The 22,757-nt window shown below is 41.6% G+C and overlaps 1 protein-coding gene and 1 long non-coding RNA gene across 5 annotated transcripts; both read right to left on the bottom strand.

Annotated features, from left to right (window-relative positions):
* Nucleotides 1-1,830: 1,830 nt before the first annotated feature.
* LOC114136804 (protein FAM19A5-like) lies at nucleotides 1,831-12,533 on the bottom strand. Of its 4 annotated transcripts, XM_028005102.1 has the most exons (5): nucleotides 11,930-12,530; nucleotides 11,555-11,704; nucleotides 9,233-9,360; nucleotides 5,543-5,658; nucleotides 1,831-3,042 (listed from the first exon to the last, which is right to left on the bottom strand). In XM_028005102.1, exons 1-4 carry the CDS (start codon nucleotides 12,009-12,011, stop codon nucleotides 5,554-5,556), a joined length of 465 nt encoding a protein of 154 aa, XP_027860903.1. In that variant the 5' UTR covers nucleotides 12,012-12,530; the 3' UTR covers nucleotides 1,831-3,042; nucleotides 5,543-5,553. The 4 variants fall into 4 exon arrangements, with proteins under 4 accessions (XP_027860903.1, XP_027860917.1, XP_027860907.1 ...); XM_028005116.1 differs by lacking the exon at nucleotides 5,543-5,658 and having other exon boundaries at nucleotides 11,930-12,524; XM_028005106.1 differs by lacking the exon at nucleotides 1,831-3,042 and having other exon boundaries at nucleotides 4,489-5,658; nucleotides 11,936-12,533.
* A 7,052-nt stretch (nucleotides 12,534-19,585) lies between these two features.
* LOC114153147 (uncharacterized) lies at nucleotides 19,586-20,427 on the bottom strand. The gene is made up of 2 exons (XR_003597283.1): nucleotides 19,737-20,427; nucleotides 19,586-19,664 (listed from the first exon to the last, which is right to left on the bottom strand). It is a non-coding gene; the product is annotated as an uncharacterized LOC114153147 (long non-coding RNA).
* Nucleotides 20,428-22,757: the final 2,330 nt, after the last annotated feature.

A 22,757-nucleotide genomic window follows, 5' to 3' on the forward strand; every position in this document is an offset into this window, starting at 1 on the left:
GTCTTAGTGCTGTTAATCAATCTCATTCACTCAATGTGCTAATGGTGGAAAATTAACTTATTACAGGAAAAATGTTGATCTGCTGTCATTGGTAGCTAAGCTAACTATGTTGAATGGTTGATAATCTCACACAGTCTACCCACCTCTTGGAGAAAAACTGGGTTACAAATTGACACTTTTACCTTTTTCTCTCTCTGTCTCTCTATTTTTTGAAAACCTACTTTATTAATTTTCTTAGCAGCATAGTAACTGCAGCAGTCGTTCTTGTCTTGTACTGTCTGCTGCTGAAACACCGTCACAGTCAAACGCTGCAAGCAGGAACCAATCGATTCATGCAGATCCAGGGGGGTTCAGGGCAAATGTGGGCTTTTTGGTCTGGGAGGGGTAACATTTAATTTTTACTGCTAAAAACAATTTTAGAAAACAAAATATAATTTATTTTGTAATTGACAGGGCCCCATTGTCTTTAAAATTCTATGAACAAAAAAAAAAACCCAAAACAAAATAAAAAAGCAAACAAAAAACATTGTGGAGGGCCCCCTGTTGGTCAGGGGCCCTTGAAATTGTCATAACTTTCCCCGCTATACGGCCCCCTGCGTTCATGCCACATGATTCTGTACAATGGTTCAAAATGTTTAATAAAAAAAAAAAAGTTAGCTTCCATGTTTTAGTTAAGGAACAGACAAAAACAGATTATATTCAAAGAAATGTGAAAGTGAAGATACCTTCTAAATTTAGTGTTAAGGACAAGTACTGTTTTTACTGTAGAACCTCTGTCACTAAACTGTTTGAGTCATGAACATTATATTTATTACTTTGTTAAACATTACAGTAAGTTCCACTTTAAGGATAGTTTAAAAGGTATATATATATATATATGTATATATATATATAAATGTATTTGCCCTTTTAACAAAAAGCAAAAGATTACTAAGGCACCCAGTAAGGCATCCTTAGCATAAAGTAGCATGTATGGTAACACTGAAAGTGTTTCATTGAAATATAATTAGCGTCTAATTATTAGATGCTATTTACAAAGTACTTACAGATATTATTGAAGTGTATTTATTAAGATTAATTAAAATATACACAGAACCTATTTGAAAATACTACCAAAAGTACAACTTCACAAAAGTATTGCTTGTATATATTTGTAATATATTTCTAAAATGTACATTTAAAAATTTACATTTATACATGCAAAGTGTAATTTTAAAAAGATTATCAAAAGTATAACTTTAATATAATTAGAATTTAAGGTATATTTTATAAAGTGTACAAAAATAAATTTTTACAAAGAGCAGCAAGTTCTTAAAGATGTATTTATTACATTTTTAGTACAGTCTAAAGTATACCCACTTGATAAATGTACGTCAGAAAAATACAGTATATTTAAAATATACTCAAGTATACTATTTCTTAACCAGGGTCTCCTTGGTTTCTTCAAGAAATCTGTGGACACGCTGTTACCTGAATGATTTGTTCCTGGCTCCACAGCTGCACCTTCTGAGTCGGGTTTGGTTTTCATAAAACACATAAAGCCAGGAGGAACTGATGACACCATCTCAAGCCTGGCTTCATGGCTTATCCTCAATTTCTGAATCCCACGTTTGTGAAACAACCCCTGGCCTTTTAACCTATAAACACCTTACCAACTGTCAAGCTTGTTGGTAGCAGTATGTTAAGATGTTTTGTTATTGGCACAAAGTGCAATAAAAAGGGACTACCTCTAAGTTCTTGAACTTTTCAAATTAATAGAAACAGACCCATTAAATCCACTTGATTATTGAATAAGTGAAAAATGTTACATAGATTAAGTACACACAGATAGATGTTTGAAACCCTTTATTTCTATCAATTACAATTTTCCACTTACAGCTATTGAAATTATGATATTTAAAATAAGAATATTACATTAGACCAATAAAAAAACATTTTTAAAAAACAGAAAAGTGGGCATAATGAGAAATATGTTTAGTACCTGTTTTAAAGATTGATATTTTCAGAAGTGTCATGATGCGTGTTTAAATCCAGACCCAAATGCAGCAGGCAAGAGACATAGATCAGTTAATGAAAAATCAAAACAAAAAACCCCAACTTACAAAAATAGAAAGTCCAACAGGAAAATCCAAAACAAGGCCAAACTGGAGACACGAGGAGAACACAGGGAAGGCGAGGAGAGTAACAAGATGAACTGGCAACTACTGTCTGAAAGAGAGTGGCTTAAATACCAGGAAGGAGAAATCTGAGCAAAGACCTGGGCTGATGAGTAAATTGATTGCAGGTGTGAGTGAAGGCAGACTGAGGAGAACGGGACACAGCAGAGCCAGGCAGGGAACAGGGAATAATTCTAACATTAAAGAATAACTTAGACTAAAGAAACATAAATAAGCAAAACATTCCTATAATCACTGAGGAAGAACAAAAGTGGAAAACTAAATTAGACTAAATAGAAATACCTAAGGAACACCAAACTAAAACAACCCCAGATCCCAACAAAAAGGTACTTTTAATCTGACAAACAAGACTCATTGGGACACGTATTCTAATTTATTGGATATGAGTAGATGGTACACAAAGTATCTTTCAGGAGCATGATAAAAAGCCCAAATATATCAAGAGATTTATACAAGTGATGAGTATATGTAAACTTCTAAGCTCCACTGTAACTACTCATGCTGGTTTTGGATTACATAAAATTATGGTGGATCTCCTTCATGCCATCTTTGGCCACCTCTGTGACATTCTTCTACGCTTGCTCTGGGAGTGCAAGACCCAAAAGCACACAGCGCAGGGAATGGTAAATAGACTGAACTTATATAGCGCTTTTCCAGTCATTTGGCCACTCAAAGCACTTTACACTAGAGTCACATTCACCCATTCGCATTCGGGAAATGTTCTAACCAGATTGTGTGGGCAATAGATTCCTTTTGCTTTCTCAACATGCTCTTTTCTTTAAAAGTCCGCTTCTTTTCATGGAGAGGGCAGCTAATCAATAGCAAGAATTACTCTGTTGTCCTCTTTGCCACTTTGTTATGAGACCTGGAGACAAATAAGCAGCATTAGGAAAGAATTAGTCACCATATTTGAGGGGATAACACTGAGTTATACCAATACCCTATAATAGAAAATTTAATTTGAACTTTATTTCACTTTAATTTGATCTAAATTTGGATTGATAGTGTTTTGTGTATATGAATGTTTTTCTTTAATGTTTTGTCACTGTAAGTGTGAGAGCACTTGTAACTACGTATGAGTTTAGTTCTCCTGTGGTGAAGGAGAACTAGAGCTTTCTGATAAGACTCCTTGTCAGCTGTCCTGAGTTTTTTCAACAAAAGTCCAACTGAAATTGTTCCTTCCAATGAGGTGAGGAGCAGTTGCATGACAGCAGGTAAGAATGTGGCTTTGTTGTCCACCTGGTAATAAGAGAAAAATTCAGACTACTGGGGTCTCATGTATAAAGCGTGCGTATGCAGAAAAAATGTGTGGCGCCATATTTTACGCACAAGTCGACATGTATAAAAATGAACTTTGCGTAAATATATGCACACCTTTTCCCTGGCGTGAAAATGTGCGGCAGCCACGCAAACCTTTTCTGTGGACAATATCAAACTACAAAATGTCCAAACTCACCTAAATACAATGAAATCTGACTACATTCAGTTATTTAGACCAAGAAGCATCAAATCCGTTGTTTGTTTTCATGTTTTATTGTTTAAACAAACGATGAAACTGAACCGCATTTATGCTCAGACAATAACATAACATGCACACAAAATAAAGAAAATAAAAATAAAAGTATGTGAAAACCTCACTCAAATGTAAATAGCGCTTTTCCTCAGTTTTTGTCTCATAAAGATGTAACTCATTGGTCTGTGCGCCAAAGCGCATGAAATGCATCTATGGGATAATTTCATTCTCACTAGAAAAAGAAAACAGGGTTGGATCAGGATATTAACTCCAAAAATGTCAGGTTGGATTATTTTTAAAGTGATCAAGGTGTGTAGACAATCACAGGTTTATAAGTAGCTGTGCAAAGGTGAGCCACGTAATTGTGGAGAACATCACCAATGGAAAGATTCAGAAGGAGAATTGATCATATTGATCTGCTGGTAAATTTTGATGATGGTACCGGTACCGGTCCAGCTGGAGTCATCCTTCAGTCAAGCCAGGTCTGCTTTGTGAATGCGCCTTTATGGACAGAAAGTATCTCTATTCTGTAAATGTACAACTTATGCACATAATTCTATTATTTAGAATAAACATCCACATTCCCCATAAAGGACTCTGTGACACGCTGTCTGTCTTTAAATCCCGGCTGAACGCTCTGCTGTTCAAACAGGACAGCAATCAAACGTAATCAATTATAAATTTATTGATGGAACCTGACTTAATGTCGTGTTTTGATTGTTGATTCTGTGTTGCATTGTGTTTCTGTGTTTGATGTGATGTAAAGCACTTTGAAATGCCTTGCTGCTGAAATGTGCTGTACAAATAAAATTTGATTGATTGATTATACATCCAGATTTTTTTGTGCGCTGCACTTTTCTAAATTTGTCCATATGCCAAGTTTTAGTGTGAAAACTGCGCTCTCTTTTATACATGAGGCCCCTGGTCTGTTCTTTTTTGCTGTGACTGTGTCATCATGTTGTTCAGGGCTCTTCTCCTGACTGTGTTCAGTTCAGTGAGACGGGTCTTTGAACGCTTTGCCTTCGAATAGAAATAAAAACAAAGATGAATCTTTCTCTAGCTATTGGAACAGACTCTCATTCTTTGATAACAGAATTTTCCCCAACATTTTGATGTTGGAAGTGGGATCCATCGTGTCAGGAGATCGTGGGCGACGGGAGATTAGAAGCATTGGCCAGCTTGAGGGGTTTGTCTTCACTCCGCCTCCAACTTAAACGAGGAGAATCTGAGGTCTCGTCCCCACGGCTGCTGACCACCTGATGTCCTCCATCGGGTGAGAACTGTTTCAAACTTATTTTCTAGGGTTGACTCAGACATTTGTGAACCTGAGACAAAACTCAATTGGAGTTAGGATATTTTTTTATCATAGAGGGTTGTTAGAAGGACAAAGGAGAACTTTCTGAAAATCCTTTAGCTTAGGTACCAGTTGTCTCCCCTGCTTTGCAATCAAATAAAGGTATTGATTTTTGTTTTTTAACAGCAAACTTTGAATAAAATAAAGGGCCCAAAATGGTCAGGCTAAAGAGAAATTGTCGACACTGGATCATTTGGTTGTGGTACATTTGTCTTCACACCCACCCTCCAAGGTTCACAAGGCACACCAAACCCCTCCTGCCTACTTTGAATAGTTAATTGAGAGTATAATACTGTTTGATAACTAGGATCAATTGGAATGTATGTGTGATTGAATTGAAATTATTTCATTTGTAAAGTACCTTTGGACAACACTTGTAAATTGGAGATAGCAAACTGTATTGAATTGAATTGTTTTGTCATATTTGCAGAGCATGCAAGTTGGCTTTTCATAGGCGGTTACGGACAGTCTGAGGTGTGATGCATCTGTTGTGTAGACCAATGGTCTCATCAGCTGTGTGTCGCTGGTCTTAGCCGATCCTGCAGATGGACGAGCCGGATGTGGCGATCTTGGGCTGGAGTGGTCACACGTGGTCGATTTGCAGTAGTGCCAGTCTGTTGGAAACGAACTGTTAAACGGCCAATAGTCCGATAATGGACATTGAGCCGTACAGCTGCTCTGATTGACATCCCTGCATCCAACATGCCAATGGCACACTCTCACATAACTTGCAACATCTGAGGCATTATGACTTGTGACAAAATTTGACATCTTGGGGTGGCCTCTTATTGTCCCCAGTCTAAGGATTGTCCAGCTGTTGTTCATATTGTCTGATCACAAATTGGACATGGATGGATTGACAGCAGGGCAGAGGTTTTCGACTGGAAATTTCTGATTTTGATAAAATTCTGATAAACTGCCAATTGTTTTGTGTTTTTGTTTATTTTTTTCCATGTTGGAGTGAATTAGTGTGTGATTGTGTACTTAAAAATGCTTTCAAGACTAAAGGTTGGAAACATACTGATTAAAATCCAAGCAATAACATGACTTGCTAATGACGTGTTTCTGTTACCGCTGTCACCCATCACCTCCCTTTCACTCGCACGTGGCTCTCAGACAGTATGCAGTGGTTTTCTCTGAGCAGCAGATGTCTGTTTATTTTTCAGTAATAGAATCCCGCTACATAAATCATCAGAAATCTGATGGCGACATGTAAATTCAGCAGCGCTTCGCTTTCACAGACGGTTTCACTACGTCTAACTTGTATCGCCACTTAGAAAATGAGCTCAAAGAAAGGTAAGCTCTGTGGACGTGATGTTAGCAAAGCTTGCTGTTCAGGGACAAGTTGTATGAAAAAAGTTGTCTCTCACGGCGCTGAATTGTTGTGCGCAGGTGTTGACTGATGTGTCGCATATATGGGACAACGCTGTCTGCAATATAGTGAAGTGAGATTCACGAACGATCCAATTCTTCTGAACGGCTCTTTACTAGGAAGATATTAATGGAGCCTCACTGAGAGCCGTTCTTTGTTCTAGTAATGCTCTGCGTACACTGCAGTAGCACGAGAACGGAAGAGCACGCAGATTATGCTCATTGCTCTTTGATTGTTTTCATTACCTGTCATGGTGGCAGACATTACAGCACTGCGCTGGCTAGCTTCATGCAGTGGGAAAGAGAGTGAGAACAGCCACAATGTGCACATTGTGCTTGGTTACTTCTTGCTAGTTGCGCCTTAGACAGTGTTCATAGTTGAGTGTTGTTTACCGTTAATTCATTGCCTTAATTGCTGTGTTTAATAGTGCAGACAGTGGCGGTTTCTGACATGGGCAGTATGGGGCGTTATCATTTTAGGGGTGGCATGAGATACACTCTAGTCTTGGTCTTGGGTTAGGTGGTCTTGAGCACAATGCTACATCACAGAATGTGGCCGTGTCCAAGCCTCAAATCCTGACTATTCGCCATAAAACCTCCAAGTCGAACAACTTCCACACCGAAGCTCCCACCTTCATACAACTTTCTTTGTGTCATAATAGACCAGAGCTTAATACATTCACATAATCAGGTGGTGACATCACCTTAGCCCCCTTTCAACAGGAAGTCGCCTGTTTTAATCCTGGTTCTCTTCCTTTTACTTTATGATTCACGCAGATTTAAACCTGTGTTTAATGAAAGAGAACAACATGATAGTAAATCCTTTTCTCAACACTACTGATTGGAGCGTGTGGGCGTGATTGAATGGTGAAATCTAGTCCCACACAGTTTGCATATGATTATCCCTAAATCACACATGTATCATCTGATCTGCAACAAACTTCACAATTTACCTTTGTTAACCTTAGAAGAGGCCAATAGCATTAAATTGGAATTTGGCTCCATTGCGCACCCTAGATTATTCCATTAGATATATCTCCTTAATACGTCAACCGATCTGCACCAGATTTTTTGTGCATCATTAGGGAGCACTGCACAACACATTTATGTCCGTTGCCTAGTGGACGGGTGTGTAAACTGTGTGAGAGCATGGCCAAAGTAAGAAGGTGGCGTTACTGGAGCTCATGCAGTAGCCATGAGCGGCGATGAGCTGTGAGGACTGCCAATGCTACTTGTAGCTTTAATCTTCAAATATATAATCTAAATTTCTACTTGTTTGATGTAACATTATATTTATTTTCTACATCTTTCAGGGTGCCCCTTTGCTTTGTTAATACCAAAGCAATTAACTGTGTTTCACAAAAACAGAGTGTGTTTGTGCACTTTATACCATTTTCCCTGATCCTACTCTTTCAGTTCTTTTTTATTTTTATGTTAAGTTAGTGGTGTAGTCAAGACCACCTAACCCGAGACCAAGAGAAGACCAAGACCAGAGTGTATCGAGACCGAGTCAAGACCAAGACTTTTAGGGTCCGAGACCAAGTCAAGACCAAGACCGAGGGAAGTCGAGACCGAGTCAAGACCAGGACCAGCGCCCCGCGCTACATGACAATAAAATGTGAAATATGATCAAAATTGCTAATCAAATTGATCTGAAAGATTCACATTACCATAAAAACACCTAGATATGAAATACATAGAACTGAACTAAATTTAACCAATATTATAAGCAGAACAAACTCTTTGTTCTGCTTATCTAAAAAGATAATGCCCTGGGCATTTGCCCATATCATTCATGTCAGAAATCTGTCAGTGAGGCTCCAGTACAGGGCCAGCCAAAGCCTCCATGGGGCCCTAAATGAAATTTGTTTTTGAGGCTAACATTAGTTAGACGTAGTCCCCACCGTCTGTGAAAGCGAAGCACTGCTGAATTAGCTGTTGCCATCGGATTTCTTCTAATTTATGCAGCGCAATTCTATTACTGACGATTAGACAGACATCTTCTGCCGCTCAAAGAAAACCACTGCGCATGTCTTGGAGCGCCGAGTGTGAGTGAAAGGTGGGGAGTGTAACAGAAACACGGAATTGGTAAGTCACGTTATTGCTTGGATTTTAATCGGTGCGTTTTGCATCCAGTGAAAACAAACATGTTAACAAATAAACTGGACAGTATGCTGTACGTTTAGTGATATTTCCACAGTTGAGGTCTTGACTGGTCCGAGACCGAGACCATCAAACGAGACCATGGGTCTCGAGACCAAGACCGGTCTCTAGTACTACAACACTGGGTTAAGTTTATAATTGTCTTTTTTGTTTTTTTTTAGTATCAGAAAGAGGAAATGCGATCGAAAAGTTTAAGGTTACTATGTTTATGAGTGTATGAATGCATAATGATGTTATGATTCTAGTGTAATGCTCATGGGAAGGTTTTCTGAAGCGGTCTCTCCAAACCCTATATTACAATAAAGTTATTCTTGTTTGTCTGCTATTCACCCTCAAGAGCATCCTTGAATGTTTAATTTCCTTTATGAAAGAAAACGCATATGCTTGCAAACTGTTTGGTAACTAGATTGTCAACCTGTGAGAATGGAATAAAACCCTCCTATAAAACTTTATGCTGTCTTCTTCTCAAGGCTTTTTCTCCTGACTGTGTAGTGAGCAGAGTCTGTGAACACTGTAAAACATTAAAATAAATATTGACAAAAAATAGATTCCTTCTCTGGTTCTCAAAACGATTTTCCCTGACTCTTTGTTAAAGATAATTTCCATTCTTGTGATAGTAAAGAATCACAGCAGCCCAACAGGTTTTCCTCCTACCGTGGTAGTTTTTAGTCGGCCTCCCGTTTGTGTGCAGGTCCAGCCCGATTTATTGACCAGGGTATTACAACCCTCATCATCCAAACATGGAATCATTTCACACCACTGTTCACTCCTGACGATTTGAGCTGGGGGAAAGAACAAAACACGTCAGCTTAGTCTATTTTTATTCCTTATCTTTAATGTTTTTCTGTAGGTGTCATCTTTTCAAACTTTCTCAAAACTGAATGAAAGACATGCAGCATGTATCGTTGGGTCCGGGAATCAAACCCACGACTGCCGCATCGAGGACTCAAGGCCTCCAAACATGGGTCGCGCTGTCCCCTACGTCACCACGGCACGCCATAAACAGGCCTTTTTATACACCGTGTTCCAAATTATTATGCAACTGATATTTTCTAAGATTTTCCTAAATGGTCAATGAAAATCCTGGTCAGTATAATTTTCAAGTCCAGAACTATTACAGTATAAATCAAATTTTACTGAACAAAGCTCCCCATGAAAACAGTATATTTTTCAAAAATAAAAAACTCAAAATGCACTGCTCCAAATTACTATGCACAGCAGATTTTCTAAACATTTTATGGATTATAAAGAACTGCAAAAGGTCATTCTTTCAATGTGCAGCATAGGACGAAACAACTAAGATCCATAAATACATCAGGGACAAAGCCTCAACAGACAATGTGCTCAGTGAATGTCTCAGACAACAGGGAACGGAGGTTGAGGTGCCAGAGATACCATCATGGGAGGACAAGCCCCTACATGGGATGTACCACCAGCAAATAACCCAAGTGGCTGATATCAGTAAATCCTACCAATGGCTGGAAAAAGCTGGACTCAAGGACAGCACAGAGGCCCTCATCCTGGCCGCCCAGGAACAGGCCCTAAACACCAGAGCAATAGAGGCCCAGATCTACCACACCAGACAAGACCCAAGGTGTAGGTTGTGCAAGGAGGCCCCTGAGACAGTCCAGCACATAACAGCAGGGTGCAAGATACTGGCAGGGAAAGCGTACATGGAACGACATAACCAAGTTGCAGGCATAGTGTACAGAAACATCTGTGCAGAATATGGACTGGAAACCCCGAGATCAAAGTGGGAAACACCCCAAAGGTGACAGAGAACGCCAGAGCTAAGATCCTGTGGGACTTCCAGATCCAGACAGACAAAATGGTAATGGCGAACCAACCAGACATTGTCGTAGTGGATAAACAACAGAGGAAAGCCGTTGTGGTAGATGTAGCAATACCAAGCGACTGCAACATCAGGAAACAGGAGCACGAGAAACTAGAGAAATACCAGGGCCTCAGGGAGGAACTGGAGAGGGCCTGGAAGGTGAAGACCACAGTGGTGCCTGTGGTCATCGGGGCCCTCGGGGCAGTCACCCCCAAACTGGACCAATGGCTACAACAGATCCCAGGAACAACATCAGACATCTCAGTCCAGAAATGTGCAGTCCTTGGCACAGCCAAGATACTGCGGAGAACCCTCAAGCTCCCAGGCCTCTGGTAGAGGACCCGAGCTCAGAGGATAAGAACCACCCACGGTGGGTGAGAAGGGAATTTTATTTATATATATATATATATATATATATATATTACAAACTTTGTATTTATTACCTAAGATGGAGTAGCTTTCAACAAATAAGCAATTTCCCCTTGGGGATCAATAAAGTATATTCTATTCTATTCCATTTTATTTTTACCCAAAAGAGATTCGTGCAATTTTTCAAAAAGTTTCTCTGGATCTCGAGAACGTAAGTGAGGGATTGCTTTTTTCTCTCCTTTTCTCCATGTCCCCTTACAGGCTCCGTAAAATGCTGAAATGGTTTTCAGCAGCATTGGACAAATGTAAACACAACCATGATTCACAGAACTTATTTCAAAATTTTCTAGTCCAAGAATGCAGTCAAGCAATGAATGAAATAAAATAAACAGCATATGTGTGCTTACAACCCCTCCTCACCCTGCTAGGGACAAGGAGGTTAGAAGATGGACGGATGGATGTGTCCTTACGCATCTCAGCTTTTCTGCCGTTTTAAAGACTCTCCAGAGAAAAATAATAAGTAAGCATAAAATATAACCATTTTTAAGAACAAAATAACTTTTTTCGATGCACTTAATTGAAGTCTTATGTGTATAATCCATGTGTGTTGAAGGAAAATGCAAACATAGGGAACACTGTATGGACTTGCTGAACCCACACAAGAAAGTGAAGTATGAAGAAAGAAGTCTGGATCACGTTATTCTTGGTTACTTATCCTGTTTCCTCAATGTGCTTTTCTAGGGCAGTTTTCATAAAAAAAGCAAAAATCATACCATCAACACAGGCCGGTTTGGTTCGTGTTGTCCCAGCAATCTGTCCTTCCCTGCATGCACAGCGGACTGTCTGACGGGCGATTGTTGTCCTGGGTTGGCTGCTGTCTCGGTCCAGAGTTATGACCTCACAGGTTCCTGCCACCAGCTGACCTGAGCGAGAGCATTTAAAGAGAAAATGATCGAACTACACGACATGTCAGTAGGTGCTACTTGATGTGTTCACTAAGCAAAAGACCTGATTTCAATATTGAAGCTATTTACAATTTGTTTTTTTAATTTGTGCAATAACATACATTTTAAGTTAATATGTAACATATTATGCAAAATTTATAAGAAAACTCAAATCCGGAACCGGAAACCAACGGCAAACTATACCGTAACTCAGCAGGTGGTTGTGGAGAAGCAGGAAGCAGCCCGCGGCGGCGGTCAGCGTCCAGGTCAGCCGGAGGAGCAGCATGAGGGAGAAACGTTAGAATCAAAATGATTCGATCCGCGCTGCTGTCCATATAATCAGTCCAAAAGGAGTCAGATGAGAACCAAACCAACTCATCGTCGGGAGCTGAAGCCTGAATTCACACATTAACTATTTACAAGTGATATATCCTTTAAAATGGAAAAAGCTCGTACTTTCCCAGCACTACTTCTGGTGGTCAGCAGAGTCCGGTGTGCTGCTGCTGCTGCTGCTTGTGGTCCGTTTCCACAGAAACGCGGTCTTCTGAATTACACATTTACCCCAGATAATAAGTTTGCCAACATTCTAATACACCCCGGTCCGCTTCTGATGCGTCGGGCTTCCGGACTGGAGTAAATCCACCGGGAGATCAGTGGGGTCGGCTCCGGTGGAAGCTGCTGCTGTAGCGGGCATGTTGCGCTTGTTTCGCTGCAGGAAGTTCACAGAGAACCGCTGCGGCTTTTCTGAGAGTTCTCTGTCCTCGAGTCCGATACGAGCCGCTTTATAACTGTCTCACGTCCTGGACTGACGTCACAGTGGTCCATCCTACAGACATTAGATACCTGGACACAATCTGGTCTGACACTACAGTACTGGAATATGGACAATACATATGGCAGACCGTTTTAACATAAATTCCGTTTTACCGCCGTACATTCCGGTCTCTGAAATTGGTTTAAGGCTAGACGTTTTAGCAGTTTAAGATATCTCTAATTATATTTTCACTAGACAAAATACTTATTTGAGATATCTCTAATTACATTCTGACTAGTCGAATTTACCATTGACTTGAATTGAGACTTCAATTCATGATATCTACAATTAAATGAATAACCATAAAGTAAATTAAATGATATCTCAATTGGTTGTAGCCCCCATATCAATTTAGTTTTGACTAGTCATAATTCTGATTTAAGATATATTGAATGACACCATAATTCAAGATATCTTAAATGTATTTTTAGTAGAGTCTCCTATTAGGTTTTTTGCTGACAATTCCGATACCAATCACTGCTGATCTGGACTGGCTGTTAATTTTCCACTTTAGGTATAAATGCTACGAGATCTGGTAAAATGGAAATATGATCTGGCAATAAATTCACCAAGATTTAGAAAAAGAAAACATGAAACATTGCAGGCACATTGCAGCATTCAGTAAAAAGGAAAACTGAAAAAACTGCAAATCAGTAGAACAATATTTCACAGCAAACTTCTCAACAGCCTAATTTGTACAAAACAATCAAATAAATCTCACAAAACTGCCAACAATTTCAAGTGAGAAAGAAAACATTCATTCCAAGTCAAATGCAGGTTGCCTTCAAATAAACAATCCTAAGTTACTAAATCAAAACTGCCTGAGAGTAAACTACTGCTAATTGTTTTTTGCTGGTGGGTTGTTTCTGACAGAGCCCAGTTATTCTGCAGAACAGAGGGAGGACGCAGAAGAGCTTATCAGTCTCATGTTAGGACAGCAAAAGTTTTAATACAAGTAAAAAGTTGTTTCTTTTTAAAGTTACATGCTGCAGCTTTGTGCAGCTTTTCAATGTGAGAGTTCACTGGCTGGTGGAGGCAGAACGGCGCCATGTCTGTGAAATATTACTACCAGCACCGCCTGGTGAAAAAGCGTCTTCCACCACCAGCCTGATGACTGTATCTTTCAGGAAATTTGCTTAGTTTCTGACCGTCATGCTCATCTGGGTGAGTGTTGGTATTTGTGCGCTGCTTTTCCTGCTGTCTGATCGCTCCGGTCCAGATGTCTTTTTTTTCTGCAGTGAGCCTCAATAACTCACCAAACTCCGTTGTATTTAAAACGTCATATTAAATTTGCTCTGTTGATGCATTTTGATGTGCTTCATCTCTGAGGTATTTTCCCATCAGAACAAGCAGCCTTCCCCATTCTCTGTGTTAAAGTTTCACACTTTTGTGACTTCTTTACACATATGTTGTTAAGTATAATTTGCATGATAAGTGACCGATTTACAATCGGTCACTTACTTACAATTTACATACATAATACTTCGATTTAGGGGCTGCACAGTGGCACAGTTGGTAGCACTGTTGCCTTGCAGCAAGAAGGTCCTGGGTTCGATTCCCAGCCGGAGTTTGCATGTTCTCCCTGTGCATGCGTGGGTTCTCTCCGGGTACTCTGGTTTTTCTCCCACAGCCCAAAAACATGACTGTCAGGTTAATTGGTCTCTAAATTCTCCCTGTGTGAATGGTTGTTTGTCCTGTATGTCTCTGTGTTGCCCTGCGACAGACTGGCGACCTGTCCAGGTGTACCCCGCCTCTTGCCTGGAATGTAGCTGGAGATAGACACCAGCAACCAGGACAAAGGGTGAACAGAAAATGGATGGATGGATGGATGTTGTGGCCCCCTATCTGGCCTCATTTCCCCATCGTAATAACAGAGCCCGCGAAGCTGAGGGCAGTTGTCTCCGGTGAGATGTTCACATCCACCTCAAAAATATGTAGTTGCGCCCCTGTGAAGGACTCCACACATTTTATTAAATTTGCCAAGCCAGTGTAGTTATTTACCAAACTTCCTTTTTTTAAACAAATTGGTCTGAGGATACTAACTCTGAACTAGTGTGTTCTGCAGCCTGGTTCTTATCAGGCTGTCTCTCAGGAGTAGAGCGAGCAGAAATTCCTCTTGCTATGCATCTACAGACAACTCTCCTGTGATTGTGATGGATTGTGTAAAACCCATCTGAATTGTGTATGTTTATGCTTGCCCGTATCAAATGTTCAAGTTTGGTGAACTTGTAATCCTGGACATTGGTTTTTTGCAACTAGGCAGAGCAGGAAGAGATGGACAAAGCAGGCTAAACAATAGATGTTTTTTTGTGGGGTTTTTTTCCTGATTCTGTGAGAAACGTTTTATTTCAGAATCTTTGAAATGGTAAATGGCCTGTACGTTTGTAGCAATTATCAGGTCCAGAGGACTCCATCACTACATTTGGTGATTTACCCATTCACACACACATTCACAGGCTTATGGTAGTGAATTACTTTGTAGACACAGCTGCCCTGGGGCAGACTGACAGAACAAGGATGCCATTCACCGGCACCAACGGGCCTTCTAACCACCACCAGCAGGCAAAGTGGGCAAAGTGTCTTATCCAAGGACACAAAAACTGAGAAAGGTGAAGTGAGAGGTTTATGTTTACAGGATAAGCCTCCACCTTCTGAGCCACCATTGCTCCCAGTTTTAAGAATGTACTTTGGGAAAAAAATAAATCCTCAATATACACTAATTAAGCTTAACATTATGACTAATAACAGGTTAAGTAAACTATTCTTGTTAATTTTTCACTGTAGTTGGTGGGACATAGTAGGCAGCAAATGAATATCTCTCATCAAATAAGCTGCATGAGAAGCAGAATAAATGGTAATGCTTATGGAAGTTTCTCAACATCCAAACTTGGATGATGTACAGGGTATTCAGTCAAAAAAAAAAGGTCCAAGAAAGGAGCAGTGGGGAGATATCTAATGGTGTAGGTGTTCTAAACAAGTCTGATCCATGAAAGTCCTGCAATGCAATGGATACTGTTAACATCTTCATAATATCACAGCACATCTTCAGGGGTCACCATGAAAACTGTGTTTCATGGGTCTGCTTTGGTACTAAACATTTATTTTGCAGATGGTCACAAAGGTATACCTGATCAATTTAAATCAGCATTGTTTAACACCTCTTAAATTGGATGATGAGGTTCATAAGAAGATGCATTATTAATGGAAGTTATTTGAAGTAGCCATTTTTGTAGATAAAGAAAACTGTCCATTTGAAAAGAGACTAAAGTGTTTCTTCACCACATACCACCATGGAGGTGTAATCTGGTGACATGGGTTGGTAAAGATGTAGTAAGTGGTATTTCAAAATGTATATATATATATTTATATTTGAACTCCAACCAATTTGTCTTTGCAAAGTCAATGTCTGGGTCTGTCCAACCTTTTGCAGACCAGTCTACACTGAATTGGATTCTCTTACTGCTATTGCTGTAAGTCAAACAAATTCTCATCATCAGAACTCTGCATCTATATTACCTATAAACTCAAACAATGCATTTTTATTCATAATTTTATTTAGTTTGCAAGTTTATGTTACACTGAGATTCACAACTTTGCACGTACAAAGAAAATCATTTTAACTGGCCATGATAACATAGCTGTTGATGGACACACTGTACAGCTCTTTGTTTGACATCAACATTGATCTGTGCACACTGAACAGAGAGCCTTTACACACTTCAGTCATCTTTTTTATAATTTCATAATTTTATAATTTATAATTCTAAGTTTAGGCGAAAGTTTGTTAGTTAAGCTCGACGTGTGGTAAGGCTGTTATCCTGCATAAGTATAAAGTAAGACTTCTAGAACCAATACAGTGTGTTGCTTGCCCATCTGCGAGAGCTTTTTTGGAAAAAAAGACTGCTGGGTTATCTTTTGCAAGTTGGTCCAGCTTTGTGTTGGCCCAAGGGTTTCATTCTTGTGCCATTCAATAATTAAAGTTTAGCAAGCAAAGCAGAAGAACTTTGTTTCAAAACTCGAACTTGTTTGAAGCGCTATAGAAATAGCACCTTAGTAGAGCCATCTAATCCATCGGCATCTTGCCGAACCAGTGATTTGCTTTATGTTCAGCCATTTTTAAACTAATTGGACCTCTAGAGGAATAATTAGGAGGTTCGATTAAAGCGACAGGGCTTTTTGGCTTTATTAACAAATGTCACGTTTTTCTCTTTTGTACTCCACATCATGGTTGTCATCACCACCAGAGATACTGTATGTATATTTATAACCTCGTGAAGCTTTATCCAACTGGTTTTTTTCTGCAAAGCATGCCATTTTCTCAGTTACTTTAACAAGCATGTAATTAAAGTCCAACATGAGAATTTCTAATTTAACTTCAAAGTTGTTACTGTTGTTCTTATTCAAGAACAACAGAAAGAAAGAAATTCTGAAAATAATTCATTGCTCTAATTTGTATAACTGCAGTTCTCTGTCAGGACCATCTGAATAGTAGGATGATTCTGTTAAGGCAAGCATCAGGAATGTGTCAGTTAGTTCAGTGGTCCCCAACCCCCAGGCCGCGGACCGGTACCGGTCCATGGACCAATTGGTACTGGGCCGCGCAAGAAATAATTTCCGTTTTATGTATTATTTGAGTCTGGAGGATCTTTTATTTCCAGAAAATCCTTTAATCCTTTTCCAGAAAATCCTTTAACTGGATTCTCTCCTTACATCTTGCGCGCCAACGTTGAGCCCACAGGCAGCAAAATGAGTAAAAAACCGATCAGATGACTTTGGTAAGTTTCTTTGCAAAGGGGAGAAGTCCCAGAGAAGAGACATGAGAATGGATTTATCCTGGTAGGTGATTCCCACATTCCAAGCTCTGCATGATATGCGGTGTCTGGTTCGCCAACGAGGCAATGAAGCTTCAAACTGCTTCGCCACTAGAGACCAAGCACCCTGTGCATAAGCATCACTTCGGGTGTCATTGTCTCTCATCACTCCCATATGGGATCATCTCGTTGCAGAGAAACAAGCTCAGGGCTCCCATTAGCCATTATCGTGAGTTAAAATTTTCACGAAAGTAAAATGTTCGTTTCTGTGGCGCATCTGTTTCTTATTTTGAAGGGATATGTAAACGTTACCATAGCAACCAGAGTCAGAGAGCGTTAGGGAAGTGGTCGAGACGAGATGAGAGGAGAAGAGCTTGTGAGTTTTATGTCTGGTTCACACAGCAGGATTTAAGGATTGTCGGACGATTTTCCAGACCTCAGTGACCACAGAGCTGATAAAAGTACAACAGGTTAGATTGGTTCGTGTGTCCAACCACACGGCAGGAGCAACACACCACACAAACTGATTCCACTCAAGAACATCCCGATTCTACAAGAAAATCCAGTAAAACCCCCAACATACCATACGTGAATTTAGAATAATCAAACACAGAAAACGATGTAGAAGCAGTGGTGATAGTTTGTGACTCCTGGCCGCAACAAAATTGCCAAGTCTTGACCGGTCCACGGTAACAAAAAGGTTGGGGACCACTGATCTAGTGGATTGGACATCACATGACTTGTTGTGCGCCACCTGCGCTGTTGCTTTACATTGAGTCAGAAATATCGGTGGTCGGGGAATGACACAATCAATCAAAGAATCTGAAAAAGGGATGCAAAGCTTTGATATTAGTTGTCAACACCATTTCACAGGTCAGTAAAAAGCTTTTATTAAAACAGTGATTCTTGAGAAGATGAACAAAACGGGTCCTATGGATAAAGCACAAAATTTGAATTAGATATACACAAAATATATTTTTTTCAATTATCTGACTAAACCTGGGCCATGTGAGCACAACAATGTATGTTTTCCTGGTGTTTGCTGAATATTTTTTTATTTTAAACATTGTAGTAGGTGGTGCTAATGCTAGAAAATTTCTAAACTCCTCTGCGCTTCATATTCTTTACTATTCACTTATTTTGCCATTTACCCCAAACTTCACTGTGTGGAAGTTTGGGGTAACACAAAACTTCACTTCAACCATTATTCACCTCACAGAAAAGAGCCATTCGAATAGTTCACAAGGTTGATGTTTATTGGCATACCAACAATCTTATATAACAGGTTCTTATTTCCTGAAATTCCCAGATTTCGTAGAGTTTCAATCTGCACAGTTTACAACAAACTGCAACAGCATTTCTGTTATTGGAGTGAAGATCTGGAATAAACTCACTAAAGAGCTGAAGCAAAGTCCAAGCACGAGATATTTTAAGAAAAGACTTAAAATGGTTACTATTCAAAAGTATAAGGATGAACAGTTGTGATGAATTTGGCTGAGAATTAGAGCACTGTGGATGACTTGGGCAATTGGGTGCAGGCGTGTGTATGTGTGTGTCAATACATGTGGGTGTGTAAATAGGTAAATATTATTTATGTATATATGCTGGTAGATGTGTATGTATATATATATATATATATATATATGGGTGTATGTATTACTTTCATTTGGTTCAGAAAAACTTAAAGTTAATATTATTGTTTTATTGTTTTGGAAAGGATAATAGAAATAAGAAGACTACTTATGCTATGAATTAATGAATGGAAAAGGGGTATGATTATATAAGTTAAACTTCATCACTCTCCTTTTCAGACTTACAGTCACCGAATAAGTGGTGTATTTACATGTATCTGAGAATGTAAATTTGATGGTGAGGTATTATATACCTTACCATCAAATAAAGACAGGAAAGTCTTTATTATTATTATGTTTGTTGGTGATATGTCTATTTGAAATAAATTATCATCATCATCATGGTGTCTGTAAAATCCCTTGTCCGGGAGCAGAACTCAATACATTATGTTTTTGAATTTTCATTTTGCGATCAATATGAAGGAAGACTCACGGTGGTTGATTAGCCAACTTAAACACCTGGTCTCCTCATTATCTGTCAGAAAATGTAGGTCGCCTTATTTTTGTGTTAGTTGAACCGAAATACTCCAAACTGCGCAGTAATTGTCATGTTGAGTTTTACTTTACGAACCCACATGCAAGAACACAATCAGAGAGAACGATTAAGTGCACAATAATCAGTTTATTGAAGTCAGGGGAGGGGTCAGGACGCGACTCCTGGTGCTGATGACCGGGTCGTCTTGCTACCAACAGGAGAAGCAGGGTCAGAGCAGTGAGGAGAAAATCCTTCGGGAATATTCCAGAGTCTGTCTTACTTGGAATGAGGGGGGTTCCACCAGAGAGGGATCGACGAGAGGAAAGGGTGGACACACGAGGGGTGGCTTCTGACCGGTAGCACCGACAGCGTCGAGGGAGGACACAGGAGGTAGGGAATCCACAACGAGGGGAGCACAGGCGCATACTGAACTCGGGGAGGACTGCTCTTCGCCAGAACCGCGAGAGAACAGCAGGATATCTGACGAGGAAGACAACAAAGGGTTAGAGCGGAACAGATCACAGAGAGCCTAGTTCTGGAACGAGTTGTTACCGAAGTAAGCAAACACTCAGGCGATGAGACGGAGAGGAGCTGCTGCTTAAATCCATAATCCACGCCCTCCAAAACAAGCTGCAGGTGTGTAAACGGGTTGAACTCAGCAGCCTTCCAGGGGCTCTGTCTGTTGGCGACCTCTGGTGGATGTCATGAGGAATGCCAGTCCCAACGGCAGGAAAAAAAAACTCAAACCAAAAAAAACCCAAAATAAAACGGAAACAAAATGCAGACCCTGACAGTACCCCCCCCTCAACGGACGCCACCTGGCGGCCGAGCAGAGGATGAGGGCTGAGAGTCCCAATACTCCCTAATGAGGGTGTTATCCACAATGAACGATCCCGGGACCCAGGAACGTTCTTCAGGGCCGTAGCCCTCCCAGTCGACGAGGTACTGGTAGCCCCGACCCCGCCGCCGGGAGGCCACTAGCCGACGGACGGCAAAAATGGCGTCGCCCCGCCCGTCCGGGGAGGGAGGAGGGGGTTCGGCCGGAGGGCAAAGTTCACTGGAGAGAACAGGTTTAATGTGGGACACGTGGAAGGTCGGGTGGATACGCATGGATGAAGGGAGTTGGAGTCGCACAGCCGCGGGACCCACGAGCGCCAGTATCTCGAAAGGACCGATGAATCTAGGGGACAACTTCCTGGACATAGATTTAAGGGGAATGTCACGTGTTGACAACCATACCTTCTGCCCCACGGAGTATGTCGGGGCAGGGATCCTACGTCGGTCAGCGAGTCGTTTATTACTGGCGGATGAGTTGTTGAGGGCGGAGACGGTGTCCTTCCAGATCTTGTGACTCCTGCGAATGTGGTGCTGGACCGATGTGACAGAGATGTTACTTTCGTCAGCCGGGAGGAGAGGAGGTTGGTATCCCAGGACTACTTCAAAGGGAGAGAGACCAGTAGCTGCAGACGTGTGGCAGTTATGTGCATACTCTACCCACGGAAGGTGTGGAGCCCAATCATCAGGGTTGGTAGAGGTGAGACATCGCAGGGCGGCCTCCAGCTCCTGGTTCATACGTTCAGTCTGCCCATTGGTTTGGGGATGATACCCGGAGCTGAGAGACACCCTGGCTCCCAGGGCGGAGCAGAACTGACGCCAGGCCTGCGAGATAAACTGGGGCCCGCGGTCGGAGAGGATCTCCTGGGGTATCCCATGCAGCTTGAAAACATGCTTGATGAGTAGTTTAGCTGTCTGAGCAGCGGTGGGTAGTTTGCGTAGGGGGACAAGATGACAGGCTTTGGAAAAACGGTCGATGATTGTGAGAATAGTGGTCATACCTTTGGACCTTGGGAGTCCGGTGACGAAGTCGACAGCGATGTGGGACCATGGTCGTCCTGGTATGGGTAATGGCTGTAGGAGGCCAGCAGGGGGTCGGTTGGACGACTTGTTGCGTGCACAGACTGCGCAGGCGGAGACATACTCCTTAACGTCCTTGTGTATTGATCCCCACCAAAACCTGCGATTGACCAACCCTATGGTGCGACTGACTCCAGGGTGAGCGGCGAACTTGGAGGCATGAATCCATTGTAGGAAGCGGGCACGGACAGCGGAGGGAACGTACTGTTTACCTGGAGGACAGGCTTCAGGAGGAGGCTCGGTCTGGTGCGCTTGGCGGAGGATGTCCTCCATCTCCCACGTTACTCCTCCGACTGTGCAACTAGGCGGGAGAATGGGAGCCAGGCTTTCCTCCGAATCGTCAGGGGAGTGTATCCTGGACAGAGCATCTGGCTTTACATTCTTTGAACCTGGACGATAGGAAATGGAAAGGTTAAAGCGTGCGAAGAACAGAGACCAGCGAGACTGGCGTGGGTTGGATCGTTTAGCTGACTGGAGGTAGGACAGGTTCTTGTGATCGGTCCAGACTAGAACGGGGTGTTCTGCTCCCTCCAGCCAGTGACGCCACTCCTCCAAAGCCAGTTTTATAGCCAGCAATTCTCTGTCTCCCACATTGTAATTCCTCTCAGCTGGAGAGAGTCTGCGGGAAAAGAAAGCGCAGGGGTGTAACTTCTGATCCTGCGCAGTGATCTGGGACAGAACGGCCCCCACCCCAATATCGGATGCGTCAACCTCCACTACAAACTGCCTGCTTGGGTCGGGTTGAACCAGGACCGGGGCCTTGGAGAACCGCGACTTGAGTTCAGTGAAGGCGGCCTCGGCTTGTGGAGTCCAGCTAAACACCCTCTTTGTGGAGGTGAGAGCTGTGAGGGGGGAAGCGATCTGGCTATAGTTCCGGATGAACCTCCTGTAGAAGTTGGCAAAGCCTAGGAAACGTTGGAGTTGCTTACGCGTTTCAGGCTGAGGCCAGTCCAGAACTGCTGCGATCTTGTCCTCTGCTGCTCTGATCTGTCCGCTCTCAAGGACGTACCCCAGGAAAGTTACTGATGGGCGGTGGAACTCGCATTTTTCGGCTTTCACATACAATTTATTTTCTAGTAACCTCTGGAGAACTAGACGGACGTGTTCTTGGTGCTCCACCAGGGTCCTTGAGTAGATAAGGATGTCATCTAAGTAGACAAAGACAAACACATTAATGAAATCTCGGAGGACGTCGTTCACAAGGGCCTGGAAGAAGGAGGGGGCGTTAGACAAACCAAAAGGCATGACCAGATACTCGTAGTGCCCCATAGGGGTCTTAAAAGCGGTCTTCCATTCGTCGCCCTCCCTGATGCGTAGTAGATGGTAAGCGTTTCTAAGGTCCAGTTTCGAAAAGACGGTTGCCCCTTGAACAGGTTCGAAGGCAGAG

This window comes from Xiphophorus couchianus, chromosome 2, assembly GCF_001444195.1.
Source record: "Xiphophorus couchianus chromosome 2, X_couchianus-1.0, whole genome shotgun sequence".
In the NCBI taxonomy this organism is placed as follows: Eukaryota; Metazoa; Chordata; class Actinopteri; order Cyprinodontiformes; family Poeciliidae; genus Xiphophorus; species Xiphophorus couchianus.